General features: G+C 38.3%; 1 protein-coding gene and 1 long non-coding RNA gene across 11 annotated transcripts in view; one reads left to right on the forward strand and one right to left on the reverse strand.

The window, feature by feature from the left end:
• The window catches only part of Myo81F (Myosin 81F), a 45,244-nt gene that overhangs the window by 10,777 nt on the left and 13,186 nt on the right, over window positions 1–21,281 (reverse strand). For 2 of the 10 annotated variants that reach the window (XM_033385853.1, XM_033385854.1), the window contains 11 exons: window positions 17,233–17,807; window positions 16,098–16,340; window positions 14,600–14,965; window positions 12,952–13,088; window positions 10,656–11,175; window positions 9,793–9,905; window positions 7,703–7,952; window positions 4,445–5,080; window positions 3,649–3,872; window positions 2,615–2,753; window positions 444–839 (listed from right to left, as the gene is read on the reverse strand). In XM_033385853.1, the coding sequence (XP_033241744.1) occupies window positions 444–839; window positions 2,615–2,753; window positions 3,649–3,872; window positions 4,445–5,080; window positions 7,703–7,952; window positions 9,793–9,905; window positions 10,656–11,175; window positions 12,952–13,088; window positions 14,600–14,965; window positions 16,098–16,340; window positions 17,233–17,807 (3,599 nt within the window). Of the gene's footprint in view, window positions 1–443; window positions 840–2,614; window positions 2,754–3,648; window positions 3,873–4,444; window positions 5,081–7,702; window positions 7,953–9,390; window positions 9,506–9,792; window positions 9,906–10,655; window positions 11,176–12,951; window positions 13,089–14,599; window positions 14,966–16,097; window positions 16,341–17,232; window positions 17,808–21,281 lie in introns of those variants that run through there. The other 8 variants (XM_033385857.1, XM_033385856.1, XM_033385855.1 and 5 more) reach the window with 8 other exon arrangements.
• LOC26532438 (uncharacterized) lies at window positions 9,843–10,079 on the forward strand. Its single transcript, XR_004471114.1, has 2 exons — window positions 9,843–9,930; window positions 10,020–10,079. It is a non-coding gene; the product is annotated as an uncharacterized lncRNA (long non-coding RNA).

The raw sequence follows: 21,281 nt of genomic DNA on the forward strand, positions 1-21,281 counted from the left end.
AAACAAATACCAGAATCCAATTAACTTACTTTTATTGTCTTTCTAACTTTTGTATTTTTTCGGTACTTTTGTATTTTTTTTTTGTGTTATTATTTTAATAAATTACTGAACTTAATATTTACTTGGTATTCATTATAGTAATTTCATAAAATCGAAAATTAACTTCAGCTTATTTGTGACATTCAGGTTAGGCATTAGGCAATACAAAGTTAATCTAGTAATTAATAATTGCACGTGACAATGTCAACTTTCAAAAGTTCGCTGCGGGTGTCACAATTCAAATTTTTATTTATTTTTATCGTAGAAAATACGAAAATTAGATCAAAATTTTCGATTTTAATAAAATGTTTATTGTAAATGTTTATGTTTCAGTAAATGTTTATTGCAAAAGTAATAAACAATTTTAGAAATCGAACTTTCAACTAAAAATTAGGATTGCTTACCTTAACAACGCTGTATACTGCTTGCGAATATAACATACTAACTTCAACGGGATCTTGTGATAGTTCATGCGTCGATTTAAATAATCGCTTTTTAAATACAAATCTATTTTCTCCAGAAGTAGATCCATTTGAGATACGTTTTAATGTGTTACTTGAAGTTTGTTTTATTTCCCATGCCGAAATTATATCATATAAGTAATCAAAACTTTTAATGTGTTCTTCGCCATCTGGGCGAGATTGATATATGGCCCAACCTTCAATAGTAGTTAAGTTAAGTTTATCAGCAAGTTTCTGCACTGCATCTCCTGCTGTGTCGGTCGGGTGAACATCGATAGCTTTTGTACGTGCATCCAAGAAAAAAAAACGGCAAACAATAGTTCCAAGTCGTCGCATTGCCTAAAAGTTTTAACATATAATTATCAAAATTATTAATTTGGCCGTCGCAAGAAATGAAAGGCCGTTGTGTGGTATATAGATGTAGGTGTGTTTATTGTTTGGGGGGTCGCGCGGTGGATCGGACACGAAAAGTACGTGAGAATGCGTGTGCACCCATACATTCAAATAAGTTGGAGGCACAACAGAAAACAGAAATTAGCATCTTCATCAGATCTCTGAGAACGAAAAAAGGATACAAACACATATTTTGGTCGAAAAATATAGTGCGTGTGTACTAACACATGCAAAGATGTTCTCTCTGCGTTCGCTCATGATGACGCGACAGTACCCGAACGTCAGAGCCGATGTCTCTGGGATTCTCAGACTGGTAACCCATTGTGTGACGTTTCGTAGTATGAACTGGCACAGCTATATACTTTATGGTTAGTGGTATTCAACAACCCAACGCAGCAGTGGCTGGTGCTCTGTGGGAGGGGGCCAAGCTGGAGGTGGTAGATAGAGAGCTGATCCCGTCCATACCAAAGGCGAAGTTGCTCTTCCCCATTGCTGTCCAGGGGGAGCGATCTGCTGACTGGAAGGTTTTGCATGCGAGTAGCCCATTACCCAACAAGGAAGATGGGAAGGTGCTGAAAAAGCGCTGATCGGCGCTGCAGTTCAGCCCGACTACATCGAATAGTTAAAAATAAGAAGAAACTGATGGAAGCATTTATCACCGACGTAAGATCGGTGTTCGGTGAGAGTTTGAGGCCTGAGAGAAACAGAATAGACTAACAGATAAGTTAGCAACAAGAGGTCAACCTAGATGGTGGACGCAAGAGGACACCTGGAGAAAGTTTTCGACTAGTATCCTGCGGATCGCACCATCGAAGAGACTTAGAACTTGTTCAGGAGGAGGGCGGACGTTGTACGCATACTGTTTACGCAGCAGTAAAACTGTTTAAGGTCCTGATAAAAACGTATCCTGCATCGAGATATGTAGTTATAGAATTTTGCATTAAGAACTGAAAAGCTGTAATAGCTCGGTCTATTATATAGCGAGAGTGAGAAGAAGGAGAACCATTTTTATATAAAGTCTTGATTTTAAGTTGTTTAGACTGGATTACTCCTAAACCAAAGAGGTTTTCTATATCTAATCGGACAAGAAATGGAACCAATAGTCAAGCTGTCAACAGCTGTGCGTCCTTCCCGTTGAAAATTTTGTTCGGAGTAGCCTCTAATATATCGAGTTTTTCGTAGATCACAGATACCACAGATTTTCGCGATTTGAGAGGGTAATTCCAAATGAAGCTACACACAACAACTGCTTACTCTAGCTTTTAAAGTATAAAAACAAAATTTAGAAATCCTAAAAAAAACAACCACTCCCTTGATGAATTTAATAATATCTATACTAAGGCACATTCTTAAATCCCGCCCGGTCTCCTTTGAAAGTTTTTTTCTGCCATACATTAATTTGGTTGTTGTTTTGAACTGAGCTAACACCTATTTTATTTTAGTACATTGAAGTAGATCTGTAATGATATCCAAATCTTCGGGAATGCAATATTGCATGCTCCCGTGTAGGAAAAGTAAAAAGTTATTGTATACCCACAAGAACTGTAAAAATTAATGCTATACGACCGTATGCTATGTTTGTTACTCATTTTTTTTATTTATATCTATAACACAATACAAATAAAAATGTATACATTTTGTTACTTTGGAAACACGTTAACAAAACAAACACGCTTAGGAAAAAATTAATTTTTTTTTAATATATGCCAGCTTTTACTTACCGCAACTTCGACACTAGATGGTGGATAGACTCGAGTAGACACCTTTGTACTTTTGCAGTTATCGAAGCACCACTGGGCATATTGCCTTAGTTTTCCTTCTAATGTTTTTAAGTTATTTTTTAAAAATGACACGTAATATCTGCAATGTGTTAAAATAATATAATATTATTGAATCTTTTAAAATATCGTTTTAATATCGAACTAAGAGACATAAACTAGCAGTCCAATTATTTTTTTTTCGACTTACTATGAAATGCTATATTTAGCTTGAAACAACTTACGCTATGAAAAAAACAACTGATTTATGAGGCATAGTATCAATACTGATTAATGGCTATTGCAAATAAGACAGAATTATCTGTTACATGTTGATCATAAAACCCAGAGAGCTTAAAGACACTGTGAGACAGTCATTTTGTACTTTGCACGATACAAAAATTAGGATATATGTAGGCCTAAATGAGTAGATTACATCCTCGTACTTTGAATTTCCACTATCCTTTTGCATTTTGCTGAAGAAGTATTGCGAATCTCCAGGGAACAAGAACAGAGAGTACACTTTTCCAAAACCTTCACTATGCAAATAAACATTAGCCGGATCTCCGATCTGGTACACGGATGTGGCCAAATTGGACGGTTCGGGTCAGCAGCCGAAGAAAAACCGTAAGTTTAAGCATTGTTATTGTTTGAGCATATTGAGCCGCCTATGTTGTGCAAACGTTGACTTTCTGCAGAGCTGCTGCGATCCCCCCCGATGAGGGGGGGACCTGCCGCATTACCTACGGTGACAAAGCGGGGCGAATTCGCCAAGAGCGAGAGAGTGAGCTTTTATTGCGCTCCCGCTTTGCCCTAGCCTAACTTACACTAGACTTCACAAGATTCGATCCTAATAACCATTATAATATAGATCATACGCCAAATGGCGCTACAGGTTTAAAATGAAAAAAAATGTATTTTTTTCTATTTCTTGACTGCGAAATGCAACCCTTGGCGTTGTTATAAAAACGTTTTACTTCAGCTAAATAATAAATTACCTGAATAACAATTTACTTGGCTGAAAAGCGACAATTAGAAGACACATTAGCAACCATATTCGATCAGTCCATTCTACATTTGGATTATTTGTGGATTGTCGAATGCATTGTACAAATATTTCGTCACGTATATCTTCTCTTTCAATGCCCAGTCCAATAATATATTGAATAATTTGAAGCTCTCGCTCTGCATTCAGCTCACCACGCATATATTTCCATAATTCCTAAAAAGAGAAAAATCTTAATGAGTGAAATTTGAAACGCCCATAAAGAATATATATTTTTGATAAGGATGATAAGGATAAGGGTCAGCCGCCGAAGAATGAATTAGGAAGTAAATTTAAGCATTGTAATTTTTATTGTATGAGCAGAGTGAGCCGCCTATGTTTTGCAAGCGTTGATGGTTTGCAGAGCTGCTCCGCTCTCCCGCTAAAGGGGCTCTCTGCCGCCGCCACTTCGGCAATCACTTTTGATCTGCCGCCTTCGTCTTTTAGTTCCATGCTAACCCCTCTGCGCATCGGTTGCATACCTCTTACCTATCTGGCCCTAGCAAGCAATCAGTTCTCTTTTTATTGTTGGAAATTAATAGGTGTCAAAAAAGCTTGGAATCTCAATCACCCCCAACTAGTCGAATTAGTCTGAATCGATTATCACTAATTTATTAATTATCACTATCATGCTACTTAAAATAACGAGACAGAGCAAAGCAACTTTTTCTTTATGTCTGTATATTTCAGATTATAGTTGTTAGACATCAAGAATTTACAAAAAAAAATGAAAATAAGAATGTACTTACTCGAAAAATATTACAGGCCAGTATAACATTTTCTGGATCAAACATATGAATATGTGATGTTGGGATTTTATCAGATTTCGAAAATGCGATCATTTCATTCTTAGAAATTGTGTCAGAATTTTTTTTCCCTTTTCGAGTTAATGTAGACATTAGCGTACCATCAAGTAAAAGTTCATGTTGATTGAAATAATTTTCAGCAAACTCTAACATATTGTAATGGGAATCATCGCTAAATATCTCTTTTTGATTTTCCCCATTACAGTGTAGCTCTTGAAGTTTCTTTTCAACTCTTTGTTTTCTTCTTTGTTCTCGTTCATCACCAATATGAAATTTTACCAATAAAGGAGACGAAGGTATAATAATCTCCGTCTTTCTTTCTTTATTTGATTGCCCGCCAAGTATATTTATGTCACTTTTTGCCACATTCGTCGAAGATCCTAAATCCGCAGGTTTTACTGCTTCATATATTGGCTCAGGTTTTAATTCATTTTTAAGAGTATTTATTTCACTTGTAGTTACAGGCGGTGGCGGTGGTGGCATTGTTGGTTCTGGAAGTGATGGCACGCCCTTACTAGTTATAGATTTTCCCTGATCACGTTCAACAAGAGCTGACTCCTTCTGCATACAAACTTCTATCTAAAATTAAAAAACAATGTATATTAATTTTCTATGATGATTTATTTATTTACTGAGTAAATTAGATAACCTTTGAAGTAGGCAAAAAGTGGCGAAAGTAATTGTTAAAGAAGCGATCTTGGGTGGGGTACATACATATCTCAATATACTCCAGGCTCGGAATTACAGCAATGTTTATAATTTCCCGGGACTCCCAAGTCGAGCATGTTAATGTCAGTGTCTAGTTTTCCAAGGTCAATGTTCCTAAAGTCTCTGTAGAAGGTAACATAGTCATGGTAGTCAGGATTGATGTCGTAGGTCATGAAAATAAGGACATGTTTTGAATACCCTGGCACTGTGAGTTGATCATAGAGTAACAATTTTTCGGTGCTGTCAACAAAAAATAAGTCTAATAGTGTGTTTCTGGTTTTTGTAAAGTGTGTGCGTATTTATTGGTGGTTTACAACATTTGAACCAAGACTGAACAGGCTATCTGGCAACAAATTGGACAAACTTTCTGGACAAAGCTTTAAAGTCTATATCGAGGTTGAAGGCAAACAAGGCACTATCGGGCACACACAAGCTGTGTTAATTGTCCCCATTTCTAGATGACCAACAAATCTTACGAGTCAGAGGACCACTCAGAAATGCAAGGCACCTTCTAATGAGCCAGCGAATAATTATTATTTCCAATCATAATCCCTTTACCGATCTCGTCGTGCATAATATACAACGCCCAGCACTCCACGGCGTCCCTGAATTAACGCTGGCCACAATTCGACACAAATTCTGGATAGTCAACGGAAAACAAACTGTCCAACACATTTTTCAACAATGCGTCCGACGTTTTCGTCACCGGCCGAAACCAGCAGCACAATTGATAGCTGATCTTGCCCTACCTAGAGTCAATCCTCCAACTCGTGCATCCATCGCCTCCGCAGTGGACTATACAGGTCGTTCGAAATTCAAGCATTCAAATTTCGTGGGCACACAAGCTACAAGCCGTATATCGCAGTTTTTTACCTGTTTGGCTGCAAAGGCAATTCATCTTGACGCGGTCACGGGCTTAACCATCGAACACTTTCCCTTGGCTCTACATCGTTTCATCGCGCGTCGGGGCTACTATCAACACATGTATAGCGACTGCGACACAAACTTCAATGGTGCCGACTAGGCTCTTCAAACCTGGCAAATAAGAGAAACGAGAGCTACCCACAACTGCAATATCTGCTTTAGTGGCCCCACACGTCCAATGGCATTTTAATCCACCTCATAGTCCTAATTTCGGAGGCTTTTGGGAGGCAAATGTAAAGTCTGTCAAAACACATCTCTATCGACCCTTTTCAGGATATAAAATGACCTACGAACAACTTTGTAGTGTGCTAACACCTGGCCATTATGTCTACTAAGCGCTAAGCCGGAGGACCTAGCTTCATTATTAGCTCCGCCGGATGTACCGACAAGAGATGTTCTACTCACAGTCCAATTTGTGTAAGGAAACAAACTGATACGGCAATTTTTGAATCGTTGCAGTTCGGATCACATCACAAAGTAGCGACATCTACATCAATCTACAAGTCAGCGATCTAGTTATTGTCAAGGATGACCGACTGTCATCCAACGAGTGAAAGCTGGAAAGGATAATAGAAGTTCACCCTGGAGCTGAAATTTTAGTCAGAGTCAGAGTCGCCATCGTTAAAACAGCATCAGGCGTATATAAACGATCTGTCTCTCAACTATGTCGCAACTACCGTTGCCACGGTCCTCAGAATAATCCTACCATCGTTGTTAGCGTTGTTGTTTCGATCATACATTTACCATACCGAACACTTTATTTATTCACAAATAATTTGGTTGTTCATAGATAAACAGCACCATAAAATGGTCATTTTAGTCATTTCGGCTTTTAGCTGCAAAATATAGTCTTTTACACGCACAGCAGCCAGTTTTGGGTTACGCATCCCAATATTAGCTAATAATCCATTATAGCTAGTGGTCGCCATTAGCACTATCCACACTGTACCACATTGTCATCTGCATATGTAGTTATATATATATTCTCGCAAACGGCAACTCCCGCCTTTCTTTCTTTCCTTCGCTTAGGCACTCGCTCTCTCGATCTGTCGCGTTCTAGTCAAAACCTCGTTTGCCATTTGCACGGACAATTTGAATTTAATCTTGATGTAGCACTCACTTCTCGCACTTCGCTGTATTGATTTTCAATCAAACACGGTCTTGAACTGACCCCGCCTCTTCGACTTACTCGTCGCTAAATCTTACTATCAGTATCGCATCAGCATACTTTTCGCGATTGTTTTGCCGCTATATTTATTATATACTATCCGCCACAATAAACCATGTTAAACTAAACAACCATCGACATATTATTAAGTATATCGCAAACTACGGTGCTGAAAAAACTCAGTAGCTAAACCACTGCTTTATATGTAACCGATTTATATGAATACCGATGGTCTGATAAACAAATGGAGCTGTGACAGCTGTGACCAAAACGTAAATTAGTGTTGCCCAATTATTTTTTATCAAAGTTTGAGGTTGTGACCAAAAAAAACGAAATATTTTTAATATATTAATATTAATATTGACAATAACATACAAAGAGGAATAAATATGTTTACTTACTTCGTCGTCAAGATCTTGAACCAAGTGATTCATTTTGTTATTTATTTCCTCGATAAGTGGGTTAGAGGGCGTATTCTCTGTAACTTCACTTAAAAAGGCAAATATATTGTCTAAGTCAACGGTGTCTTGCAAGTTTGAAAGTTCTGTTGAAATCTTTTCGGAGGCATTATTGTCGACCAATATCTTAGTCACGGATAAATGTACATTTTCCGACATATTGGCCAATTTATTTATTTCGTTTTGAACCATCCTGAAAAATATGAAAAGAAATTTGAAAGATTGTATATTTTTGCGTATATGTAAAAGTCTCAGGGTCGAAAAATGTTCCATGTTATAAAACAATAAAATAAAAAGTTTCAGCCCGATTCGACAACGTTAGAGGATCCGACTTGAGGTCAAAGTTAAAAAATACCATACTTGGCCAATGGTAGCCTATGGCAGCTATACTATGTATCGCTCTGATTGGATTGCATTTTTTTTTCGTGATTTAGCATATTAAAATATAACCCTGTCTGTTTTAGCTGTGAAATGTCTACCATATATATATGGTTTGAAGTGATTAATCGCCCAATGAATTGCTGATAGCTCTTGTTCTGTAGTTGGCTTATTACTTTCACCTTTAGTGAAACTACGGGATACATATGCTACAGGTAATTGAAGGCCATTATAGTTTCGAGTTAAAACGGCTCCACATGCCTCTTTTCTAGAATCTGTGATTATGCAAAATTCTTTGCTAAAATCGGGGTATTGTAGTAAAGTTGGATTCATCAATGATGTTTTAAGGGGTTCAAAGGCTGTCCATTCGAACTTTACATCCTTCTTACATAATCTTGTTATGTGACGAGAATAATCGGAAATTTTTTTAATAAAACGTCTATCGTAGTTACAAAATGCAACAAATCTTCCAGCGCTATCTGCGTCCGTAGGGATTGAGTATTTCCTAATAACATCATATTTGGTGTGACTGATAAGTGTCGACAAATAATGATCTGGCAATCGCCGATCTTTTTGCCCAATTTTTCCAAACCGCCTTTTCTGAGGAAAGCTACTCTGTTCAGCCATATGGTTTACCGAGGTCGAGCGGCATTTTCAGTCCCTTGCTAAATGAAAGCGAACTGCTTCATAATCTTCGGCTAGTTAAGCCAGTTTTTTCACCGGGTCCGGTTTTAAGTACTACGCCGAGGTTCCGCCGTTGCTTAAACTATTCACCCTGACCATTGATTCTTTATGTTTCCCCCCGATCTGGAATCCTTTATAATACCTCTCCATAAAAAATTTAGCAAGTCTGACGCAAAAAAAAAAAAAAAAAACCAAAATATTGCAGAGATATCCGCTATTCCCAAAATGTTTGAGATGAGTCACTTATATCTCCAACGTAATTTTTTAGGCGGCGAACAACCACCACAAATTGGTAATCTCTAACCTCTTTCATCATTAAAGGCTTTCAAGGTAACTTATAGACGGATGTTATTTACACCGATTTTAATAAAGCATTCGACTCTTTAAACCATTTCATCCTGAGATGGATTTCTAGCTACCTTTGTTCCAAGTTCGGAAAGTGTCCTTTTCAAAAACTCCCTCTCTTAACCAGTCAAGGGAATACCTCAGGGCTGCCATTTAGCCCCGTTACTTTTCACCCTCTTTATAAATGACTTGCCTTCGGTATTAACATACTCTCGAGTACTTACATGTATGTATGCGGATGATGTTAAACTCTGCTTCTAGTATAATCTTAATAATTTTCAGTCATGTTGTTGTGTAAATTTGTTACACTTTAATGACTCGAAAAGCAAAGTTATGACACTTCATCGTTCTAGCCCTTTGTTGGCTTGCTATACCCTATGCGGTGGTTCTCTCGTGAGAATTACCTTGATAGATAATCTTGGTGGAATATTAGACGCCAAGCTAAAGTTTTCTGAACACATGTGTTTTGAATGCATACTAATATTGCCAAATATTGCTCGTGTGGCGCCCCCGCCACACTCTCCTCGAGCCGATATGAGTAAAATTTCGGACGACGACTACCCAAAACATTGTTATATAATAGAGAGATATAAGTAGTGTTATAAAATGCAAGAATTTTTAAATACCTCTCACAGTCTTCAATAGCATCTGAGTGAACTTCAGAAACTTTGTCAAATATTTGATCACGCCTTTTCATTTCCTCATCTACTCGTCGCAATTCCCTTAACGCAGCTGCTACCTGTGAATTAAACATTTATCAAACAGTGAGTTAAACTCTTATAGAGAATGATGCTTTATAATTTAGTTTTGAAAAAACGGCACCAGAGAATATTTTGGCTGTGTAATTCTGCAGGGCTCTAGTATAAACACCTGGTCAATCTGGACAGCGGATCGAGCCCATCGAGTTTGCAACAAAGATCGATGTTGTTCAAACGGAGGGACAATCTCTGTGTACAATACATAGTATTAATCAAGGAGGACCGTTTGCATTTAAATGTATTGCCCCTTAATCAAAGCACACTGGGATATAGGCTATGGTATGCGCCCTATAACAAAACATTCTCCATGGAATGCATATGGAAATTTACTGAACCAAAAGACCAAAACAATGATAAGTTGCACTCTTATCTTTACAGTCAAACTTGTGATTTGGACAACAATTCTCGAAACTATTTTATTCTAGGGTTGGGCATGTTAACTAAACTGCTTCAATGCTTCATAATTTTTAAATTTTACGATATCTCAGGAGTGTGGATCACAAATTTCACAATATACTCATTTTGAGTATCGGGTATAAAAAGAGAATCAATGAGTGCCGCAGCACAATATAAGACGTTATTTCACTTCTTTTTTATACTTATGATTTGACTGTGATATTCGCAGAATAACAAACATGTTCTAAAGCCGGAACATATTTCTTCTGTGAGCAGTACAATTTGAATAAAATAGAATACTTCGTTTAAAATGGTTTAGGCCACCTCTCTCTTACCTCTCTGGCAAAAACTCCTCGTAATCGACTTTGTATTACAATTGCACTTCGTCGCATTATTAAAAAACGAATTCTTAATTTCCATCCTCTATACGCGTGTTGTATTTTCAGAGCAGCCATTTTAATAAGTAAAAATGATTTAAAACAGTAAAACCGTTTCCAGTGTTTTTGTATTATGATTGCATTATTAAAAATTAAGTTTTTTCGTTTTTCTTCCAAAGGCTCATATGCAATAGACCGAAGAAAAACCTTTGATTTTCCGATTTGCCATTCCGAGCTGGGAACATTAAGATTTTCTAATATATGAGCAACATAATTACGGGTGCAGGAATAGGACTTATTTTGCATTAGGCATTTATACTTCAAAATAAAGTCTGTAATGCTTAAATGTACCGGAAATCCTTCTCTTCTTATACGAATAATATCCAAAATTCCAAGATATTTTAGTTGATCAAGAACTAAAGCGTGATTGTAGTTATTTTCCAGCTTCAGTGAATTGGGTTTTATGCAACGAACATACCTGTAAAGAGCCGAAAAAGTAATTTAAATTAAAACATGCTGGAACGCCATAGTAAAGTTATCTTCAAAGGTGTAACCAGGGGAAGGAAGCTGTCCCACTCTTATTAGTAAAAATCAAATTTTCATTTAATTTTAACATATTTAAAGAAATAGTTTTTGCCTAATTGATTTTATATAATTTTCCGAATCAATCAAGCCGAAAAAAAAACCGGGCTCAATCGAGAATATATATACTTTGTAGGGTCGGAAACGATTCCTTCTGGACCTTACATACATCGATTTTTCTTGGACGTTGACATGCAATAACTGCATCTTGCATCAAGTAATCCGTCTGAAACCATCAGAAGGCTACGCGAGCATGCAGGAAATATAGATGTTAGACTAAAATTCGAGGAAAATAAACTTATTAAGAGAACTAGGTGTTGCGTGACCTTCCATCCATGGCGGTGATTATTAGTTATTGATCTTAATTATGAAGTCTAGTGTAAGTTTGGCTAGGGCAAAGCGGGAGCGCAATAAAAGCTCGCTCTCTCGCTCTTGGCGAATTCGCCCCGCTTTGCCACCGTAGGTTAGCTAGAGTAAGAGATTTTGAATTGTGAAGGAAATATAGTTGTTCGCTAACATTGAAATAGATCGAGCGTATCCATTTTCGCCCCGCCGAATAAATAATTAAATTACAGCCACCCAAAGTTTTCGGTTAATTCATTAGAAAAACTCTTCTAATTTTTCATGGCGCCCCCGGGTGGACTGTAAAGTTAATTATAGGCAACAACAATAAGTGACAGGGACACAAGAAATTGCAGTATAAGCAAACATATTCGTTGCCCGCGTCGTGGTGTGTGTGTCAATCAGCAATCAATTTGAATAATATCATCGCGTCGGTTGCGCCAAGAATAATTTTTGTGCAAATTTCTGCTACCGCCGAGGGATGCCCTACGGTAAAGCCAGGAAAGTAGCAGTTGGATTCAAAGTGATGTGTTAGTTTTTATCAAACGAATTAAATTTTGTATATGCGTTAGCCGTCCGATGGATGGACGGATGGATACGTTTGAGCGTTAGGCAATACCTATTTATTACAAATCTTAGTGCTTGGGCACTGCGCATAAGAGAGACTCTACAATGATTGGGAGAGTAATTATACAAAGTGAGCGTAGGCTATCTATTTTACGATGGTCATTCGAGTTTTGTTTCGTGAAAAGAGCTCGACCAAACAACACTTTTCATTTTCGTGGAAATAGCTGATGCAGTCTGATTCGGTTATCGGAACGTTGGCGGGAAATACATTTTTGCTCATAAGAGCACAAATGTGAGCGTAACAGCACAGACTGTATTCGTAACATGCGCGTAACAGAACACCGGGATACGGACAACAAATTAATTTGTTTACCATTTGCAATTTAATTTGCAATATGCATGCTGTTACTCACAGCTCGTAAGACATGTTAAATACACAGGTCTTACATCTAAGATTTCTTGATCTTCTTAAATCTCACATTTTCTGCCTTCATTTTGATTAAAATGAATCATATCGATAACAAAAATTTGTAAAAACAAGAGCACTTAAAAACGAACGCGAAACCTTTGGCTGAAAATGCACGAGAAAGTAAAGCGCAAAAGTATTGAATATTCGAGACTTCCTAATAGTATAAACGAGTTATAAGATTACATATGTATATATTGGGGCTGAGTATCGGGTATATTTCCGCGGCTAACAACGTTTTCACTCGTTCGTACTAAATAACATCATAGTACACTTCGGTAAGGTACAAGAACTTACCATGGTTTTGTACTTTGAAGAACATCTATTAGAGACTGCAGCTGATGCCGAAAGTTATCACTAACTGTACATTTCGTTTTTGTTGAGCCCCGTGGATAAGTCGAATAGTTTTGTATTACGTTAAGGAATTGTGGGTCCTAAAAAGAAATGTAGGGCATTTTAATTATTTAAATGCGGCTCCATAATAATATTTTGTATATTTGTTTTACGACTTTAAAAACAATTGGTATGGCCCTATCCTATGAACATTGGAAGTGCACTGACGCTCAGGTACATGTGTGTATAACATTGGTTGACACCAAACTAATGTTTTGTTCTGCCTGCTTGAATATGTCCGTGCCGATCACTGCTTTCAAGCATGTTTTATAGGCATTATATCAACTGTTTATTGTAATGAACACAATTAATCGACAAATATATCATTTTTTAATGTTAATCAGTTTATATATTGGGTTGGGACTCCTCTCCTTACCACTGTTTTAATGAAAAGAAACGACTGAGGCTTATATTCTATTCCCACTGGCGACCATCCATTTCGGAGATGGTCAGAAAGGTTTTGTCATTCCGAAAACTTCTCAGTTATTCCACCATCCATCTGGGATGTTCCTAAGCCGCCCGATTCCATGCGGTAATTAGCCAATGGTTTTTATATGGTCGAGTAGGCCACCTGAACGTGTCCGTTGCTTTCGTAAAGCCGAGTTTACGAAGCTTAATAATCTGATCAGGGATTTTGATTGGTCCGCTTTGTACTTGTGCACTGATGTCATAAAAGGCGCAAACATTTTTTACAATGCTCTTGGCAGTTTTTTTGATTCTTGTCTCCCGCTTTCTTGTCCGATTAGATGTGGAAAACTCTCTTGGTTTACCAAAGAGTTATCCAGCCTAAAAAAGTTTAAATCAAGGCATTATAAAAAGTTCCAGGAAGTTGGTTCCCCTACTTCTCACTCTCGCTATGTAAAAGCTCAGTCAAACTTTTCAGTTCTTAATGATCAATGCTATAAGAACTACCTATCTCGATGCAGGATACGTTTTTCTCAGGACCCTGAACAGTTTTACTGCTTCGTAAACAGTAAGCGTAGAATGTCCGCACACCCATCCTCGCTTTCATTTCGTAATTCGTCGGCAAATAATGATCAGGCAATCTAATATAATTCGCTTTGAATGACTGAACTGAATAATTTGTAATATGTTTTATTTATCTATCAATTAAGGGGGTTGATTTGCGGGCGGTTGGTTGTGAGTCTAAATTTCCACTAACTTCCACTCCACTTGTCGAGAAGCCGAGCAAAAGGGAATTGAAAGATCATGCGATGCGACGGTCCTATGCAAAACGGTACACATCGATGTATGCGTGTGCAGCTGCGGGCTTTGGCTATACGTGTGAGAACGTTACAGCTATGTTTTGGACACAAGCAATAACAACAAAGCTATGCGCGTAAAAATAGTTACTTAAGGGGGGTAATACAATCATGAGCATAAGAATAGGGCAGTTTTAATATAAATGAACATTGAACTAAACTAAGTGGCTAATTTCTTAACAATACCCCTATAATACCGTACCAGATATACAATTTACAATATACACTTTGTTCAACTTTGAACAACTTATATGGATAAAAAGGGGAACGAATATAATTAAAGAGCTTACCTGATATTTAGAAAGATCCTTTACAAATAAATCTTCGCTACGGCTCATATAATCAAATAAAACATCTTGCTGAACATCTCGATTTTTATCAACGAATCCATCAACAGCATAAATAACGCTACCAGCGTAGTGTCTAATGCCAAATTCAGTTTCCCAATGACGACGATCAGAACCTTTTATATAAGTTGGATGAAACTCAAACTCCGCATGCATATTATTTAAATAGGCAGAGTCTGATCCTTTGGGCATATGACATTGCTCCGTAAGTAACTTAAATACACATCTGGGAGGTTTTTCAATAAGTTCCAGGCATTGCGAATTATCTGTGAACTCTACATGTGTATATATTATATCCTCTTGCTTATACTGAAAAAAGAAGACACAAAACGTATAACAGACGTGAGCTTATGATTTATGTAATATAAAATACTGGTGGGTCCTGTCACGTTTCGCTGTGGCGCACATTGTGGTTACACGGATAAGAAATGAGGATAACTTAATTGATTGTTTCCTCGATAAAATATAAGCTATACGATATTTATACTAGAGCCTTGAAGGAATCTACAGTATTATTTAAATAAGAGGCAAGTTATATAAAATGTGAGTGCAAGTGTGATCCCTTGCCCTTGTTCGCTAATATTAGCTTATTCGGGTGTTTTCATGTATGAATGTTTTGACAGTCACCCAAAGCTGATATCTCATCAACTCGTCTAATGATGGTGATATACAAGAATAGATATACTTTGTGGAGTAAAAAACACTTACTTGCGTCTTCCTGTTATATAAATTTACACCAATTAACTATCTATCCAACAGTCTGTACAAAAACTGTACGTACATATTTGCAGACCGAACTAAAATTTTCAAATTAGACTAATATGCAATAGAGGTTAATCAAAACAAAGAAACATGTCGCCCAAAAGCATTCTGTCGGTGGTCCCGCGGAGTTGCCTTTAACAGCACCTTCTGACTCCGCTCTAGCCGTTATTTGTCGCAAGTAAAGCCCGGCCGGCGGCCGTTGCCAATGCCGTTGACAACGTTGATGCCGATGCTGATTCAGATGCTGGTGTTGGTACTGTTTTATTCTATAAATTCCATACATGGATACATAACCTATTTACTAGAGCCAATAACTCTTACCGACCACGACAGTAAAAAAGGAAGCTTAAATTATGGCGGCACCTGATGGTCGCCGAAAATGTGCCCGTTAATTCGTGGCTTGGATTCGACTAGTTATCGATCGCCTATCGCGGTCAAACTATCGTCCGACGACACATTCCAATCCTAAATATTACCACTAACCATACTGTATGGTTAGTGATATAACGGTGGAAATAGTTTTTTGTATGTAATTTAGTTATCTTTTCTTTTTCAATTCGTTCAACACTGTATTCTAAAATGGACATTTTAAAACTTGTTTGTTTGCTTCATTGTGTGAAAATAATTTAATAAACCATTTAAAAACATAATAATAATAATACAATATTTTAATACTCACAATTGATTGTTCTAAGGCAAATACATAATGATTGAAGAATTTATGCAATTTTTCATTTGTATAGTTAATGCAAAGTTGCTCAAATGAGTTGTGAATAAAATTTTCAAATCCAAATATGTCGAGAACACCTAGAAACTGAGCTCCATCTTTTCCAGGATTTGTGCAGCTATTTATTTTAATAACAAGCCATGTGAAGGTTCTGGAGTACAATGCTTTGGCCATCGCATGCCGATTTTCTATAGCCTAAAACGAGACATACAAAATATAAGAAAATATATATATATATACATAAAATATGTAAATTCTGATCTTAATTATTACTTAAAAAATAGCTTTTGATCAAATTTGGATGGCCTTGTTGAAATTTTAAAAAGATTTATTTTTCGAGAGTATTTATACCAGGTTCTCATTGTGCGTTTCCGACCTAATAAAGTACATATATACGAGGCGTGTTCGTAAAATAAGTTCCATGAATTTTTCACATAAAAAAACTGGTTTAATAGCAGAAATACTTTTAATTTTTCTATGCACTTCGGCATTCGATGCACCCACTTCTTTAAACCAGAATCATAGAACTCTGCCGCCTGTCCGTGTAGAATTTTCAGTCAAAATCTTTTCAATTCTGGTTTTGCTATGTTTTGTTTTATTTATTTATGTCTTTCTTTGTCGTTGGTGCATTGATGTGGCGATGCGAAACTTGAATATTTGGTACAGATAATTGGTAATTGGTTTAAATCGTAGAAAAATGATTTCATTTATGTCTGTTCAGAACGTTAACCAAGATTTATACAATGTTATAAAGCTTTTATAAGCTCTTAGAAAAGTGCATACTAATACAAAAAATATTAGAAAATAGTAAAAAGCTAAGAGAAATCACAACGCAACGTGTTTTAACCGATCGTTTAAATGGCATAAAGATGATGAAAAAGAAGAACTAGGTTCCAGACTATTGTATAGAAACAGGTTGAAATAGTCACATCGACTTTGCATGTTAAACTGGTTAGTAATGTGTATTTATATGCTTTATTGGGTCAGATGTGCTTTCTTATGTGCGTTGCAAACATCAATGGTACAATTCTCTTGAAACATTTCAGGTTTAAAATCATTTCTATATTATATTGAGGATGATACTTACCTCTTGCATTTTTAGGGGTATTTCAGTAATATTTCCTCTAACATTTATTTGGCGCATAAGGAGAACCTTTTTGAGATCATTGGGCTTCAGTCCCAAAAGTTTTGATATATTAGAGATAATTTCTTGATCCGAATTTGAAAAATCACATCCCTCACCATCAATGTCCATGAAATCAATATTGCCTAACCATAATATCGAACTTAAAACTTTGAACACTCCATCTATTATGCTTTGGGGAATTTGTAAAACTGTAAACGCCATTGTCAGAGCATCAAACTTTGCTGATTCAAGATTTACATCTATTGCCAATGTGTCCGAAGTGTTTAGATACTTATAGAATTCTGGCGGTCTTAAATTGAGTGCTTGTGCCATTTCCATATTTTTCAGCCCCTGAGCAACTAATTGATACATAACATGATAATTCCGTTCTCCTTCACTTTGAAATGTTATCCGAGATTGTTCAAGCAGATAATCCTGAATAATGCAGCCTTTTATGCAATTCGAATCATCAAAACACACTTGCATAAATTTTCCAAAGCGGGAACTGTTGTCATTTCGTATCGTCTTAGCATTTCCTAAAATAAAAAAGCATCATTAAAGAAAATATTGAATATTCAAGCAGGCTCTAGTTTTTATTTTCGATAAATGTTTTGCATTATTTTCTTCTTCTTCTTTACGAACAATTTTTTTGCTATCCCAACCTAAGATTTGAATCTAACATAATTGTTCTGGGCAACAACACTTATCGTTTACGTGCTAACAGCTCACACAGCCAGATTAGGTTAGGTTAGCCAGATATACATAGGTGTGTCAATTTATACACCGAACATGTCGCAAACGAACTTTTCTCTGGATTGTCTGCCAGGGTATTCGGCTCTGGCGTGCGGCTACCGCCGCGTAATCATGCATGTGTTAGTTTAACACATAAAATATGTTCCCACAAAAATATGTGATAGTACGTTTTGTTTTGTGTGGTTTTTGGTTCCAGCTTATTTTAATGTATGGGTGCACATGTATTGTTACATTTTGCATGGATAGGTTTTAGAACTTCTAACGAATAGTAGGATATTGATTCGTACGCTGGAAAAACAAAAAGATGACATAAATATTTGTCATATAAATGATCAGAGTCTGTATGGTAAGATTCATGAGTTCCGATATATGTTTAAACAATCGAATGTTGATGTAGTTTGTGTTTCGGAAACGTGGTTCATGCCGCATCTACATCTGTATGTGATAATATCATTTTGTGTACCGGATTTGATCTATACCGATCTGATCGGGAAAGGAATGGTGGGGGTGTTACTATAAGTACATAAACAAGAAACTCAGATGCAAATTAATATGCAAACACTCTCCAGAAAGTGCAATAGAGTACCTTTCTATAAAATTATCGGCCTATAACAGTTCTCTTAAATTACCATTGGGCTGTCTGTACAGACCACTTCGCAATACAATCTACCACCAAGTAATTGACGCAATTTCAGTCCTATCTGTAAGCTATTCTGACGTAATTATAATCGGGGATCTAAACAGCAATATACTGAAGGAACCACATATGGCGTCAGCTTTCTTTTCTCCCACGCAACTCTGCCACTGCTTCCCAGGATCCACATAAGATGCCGCTGTCTTTTTCTTCTGCAGCCCTGATACCTATCGGCTCTCTCCAAAACCGCCCATAACACCACACTACCGTTTCCAGGATTACTCCGCCGAAACAGGAGTGCAAAGCAAGGCGGGCTTTTTCTTTTAAGGGGCCCCAAACGTAGGCCTTCGCCTGAGATTGAGAGTCTCTGGATTAAATTGCTCAACACGAAATTCCGCTTATATATCTCCTGACCCGGTGAATACCTAATTTCTCGAGCTTTTCGATTATACCTGTTCTTCGTTCTATTGTAGGCTTCATGAGAGTTTCCTCGGACCTCATCTCGACCTATTTCCATCTTATCACTCCTCGCCAAGGGTGACATTTGTGCATCATTTAGGGCGCCCAGTCTGCCTACCAATTTATAATATCGGCCGCTAGTAAACATGTGCTGCCCAAACCACACAAAGTATGGCGACGTCCCGATGCCCGTGTGTATGGCACTCCTAACCACACACTGGATCTCCGTCCGCTTCTCGTCCCAGCACGTGTGATCCTCACTAACGTACGTCAGTACTTTCTGGTTTACTCGTTCGGCCGCGTTCACCTGCGGTGCATAGTTCCCCGACTTCAGGTGCGTTATGCTTCTTCTATCCAGGAATTGAGAGAATTCAGCTGACACAAATTGTTTTCCATTATCGGTATGTACTGTTTCAGGCACGCCAAACTGCGCGAAGACCTCGGCGTGCAAGAATCGGATCACGGCCGAAGACGTCGCCTTAGGCAAAGCCTTCAACCAGACATATCTGGACATGTGATCGAGGACTATCAGTATGACTGCATTGCCACTTCGAGTCCTCGGATATGGACCCAGGAAATCCAGGTACAGTTTTTGAATCGGCCTCTCGGCTATGGTTTTGGCCCCCATGAGTGGACGGTGAACCTGTGTTGAATGTTTTGTTTCTTTGCAGGTGTCACAATCAGCCACATATGTCTTCACCTGCACGGTCATCCGGGGCCAATAATAGAACTGTCGCAGCCGTCCCAGTGTCCTCGCGATCCCTCCATGCATTGCCATATCGCTGTCGTGAGCCTGTTGGATCAGTGTGCTCGTCAGGGCTTCTGGGATCCATAGCTTCCACGAAAACTCCTCTAATTCCGGCCGGCCAAACTGTGTGCGCTTAAACAGCAGTCCTTCCTCCACCTTCAGGTATGGGAACTCATCCTCATCGCTCTGGACCGACTCGATTTTTCTTCGGTATTCTTCATACTCGAAGGCTGTGGTGTCGAACTCCAGGAAGTCGATAGCGTCAACGTCAAAAGGACGTGACAGCATATCGGCGACGATATTGTCCTTTCCTTTGCGGAGCTCGATTTCGAAGTCATAAGCCTGGAGAGCCAACGACCAACTGGCTAGCCTCCCATCCAGTGCTTTGAATCGCATGAGCCACTGCAAACTTGCGTGATCTGTTATCACCGTGAATGGCATCAGTTCTACGTACGCACGGAACTTCTCTATGGCTCTTACCGCCGCCAGACAATCCTTCTCTGGTACGCTATAGTCGAGCTGTGCCCCTTTTAGCTTTGCCGAAAAGAATGCGATCGGGTGCTCTGCTCCTTTATCATCCCTCTGGAAGAGAACTGCTCCGATCCCCACGTGGCTCGCATCACACTGGATAAAGAAGTGCTTCTTAAAGTCCGGGTGATGTAGCACGGGGGCGCTGGTAAGTGCTTTTTTGAGCTCATTGAACGACTTTCCTGCCTCCTCTGTCAGCTTAAATTGCCCTTTTCCTTTCAGACAGTCCGTCGGAGGAGCCGAGAGTGCCGAGAAAATTCGTATAAATCGCCGGTTCCAGCCAAAAAAAAAAAAAAAAAAAACCAAAAATCTCCGGATTTGTTTCACGTTCCTTGGCATTGGTATTTGGGTGATCGCATGTACTTTCTCCGGATCTGTCCTAAGTGCGCCGTCGCCTACGATGTACCCTAAATACTTTAAATATTTATAGCCGAATTTCGATTTTTTTCTTCCAATTGTTAGGTTTGCCTCCTTGAGACACTTGGCCACTTCCTCTAACAGCTGTATATGCTCCTCAAACGTCCGTGAAATAACTAGTAGATCGTCCAAGTATACAAAGACATGGCTTCGGAGTCGTTGTGCAATTACTCGATCCATCAACCGACACAGCCATTGGGCTGCATTGCACAACCCGAAGGGCATTGATTTAAATTGATAGAGTGGTCTGTCCGGAACCGTGTATGCTGTGTACGTCCGACTTTCAGGCTCCAGCTCTGCCAAAATGCGTGCTTTAAATCGATGCTGCTGATGTACACAGTATCCTCTACGCGGGTCAGGATTGACTCGATGCTCTGCAGCGGGTAAGCATCTTTCACGGTTAATTTGTTTAGTTTCCGCGCATCCAGACACAATCGGTTTTTTTCCGGCTTCCGTACCACCGTCACGCGG

This window comes from Drosophila pseudoobscura, chromosome 2 (assembly GCF_009870125.1).
Source record: "Drosophila pseudoobscura strain MV-25-SWS-2005 chromosome 2, UCI_Dpse_MV25, whole genome shotgun sequence".
NCBI lineage: Eukaryota > Metazoa > Arthropoda > Insecta > Diptera > Drosophilidae > Drosophila > Drosophila pseudoobscura.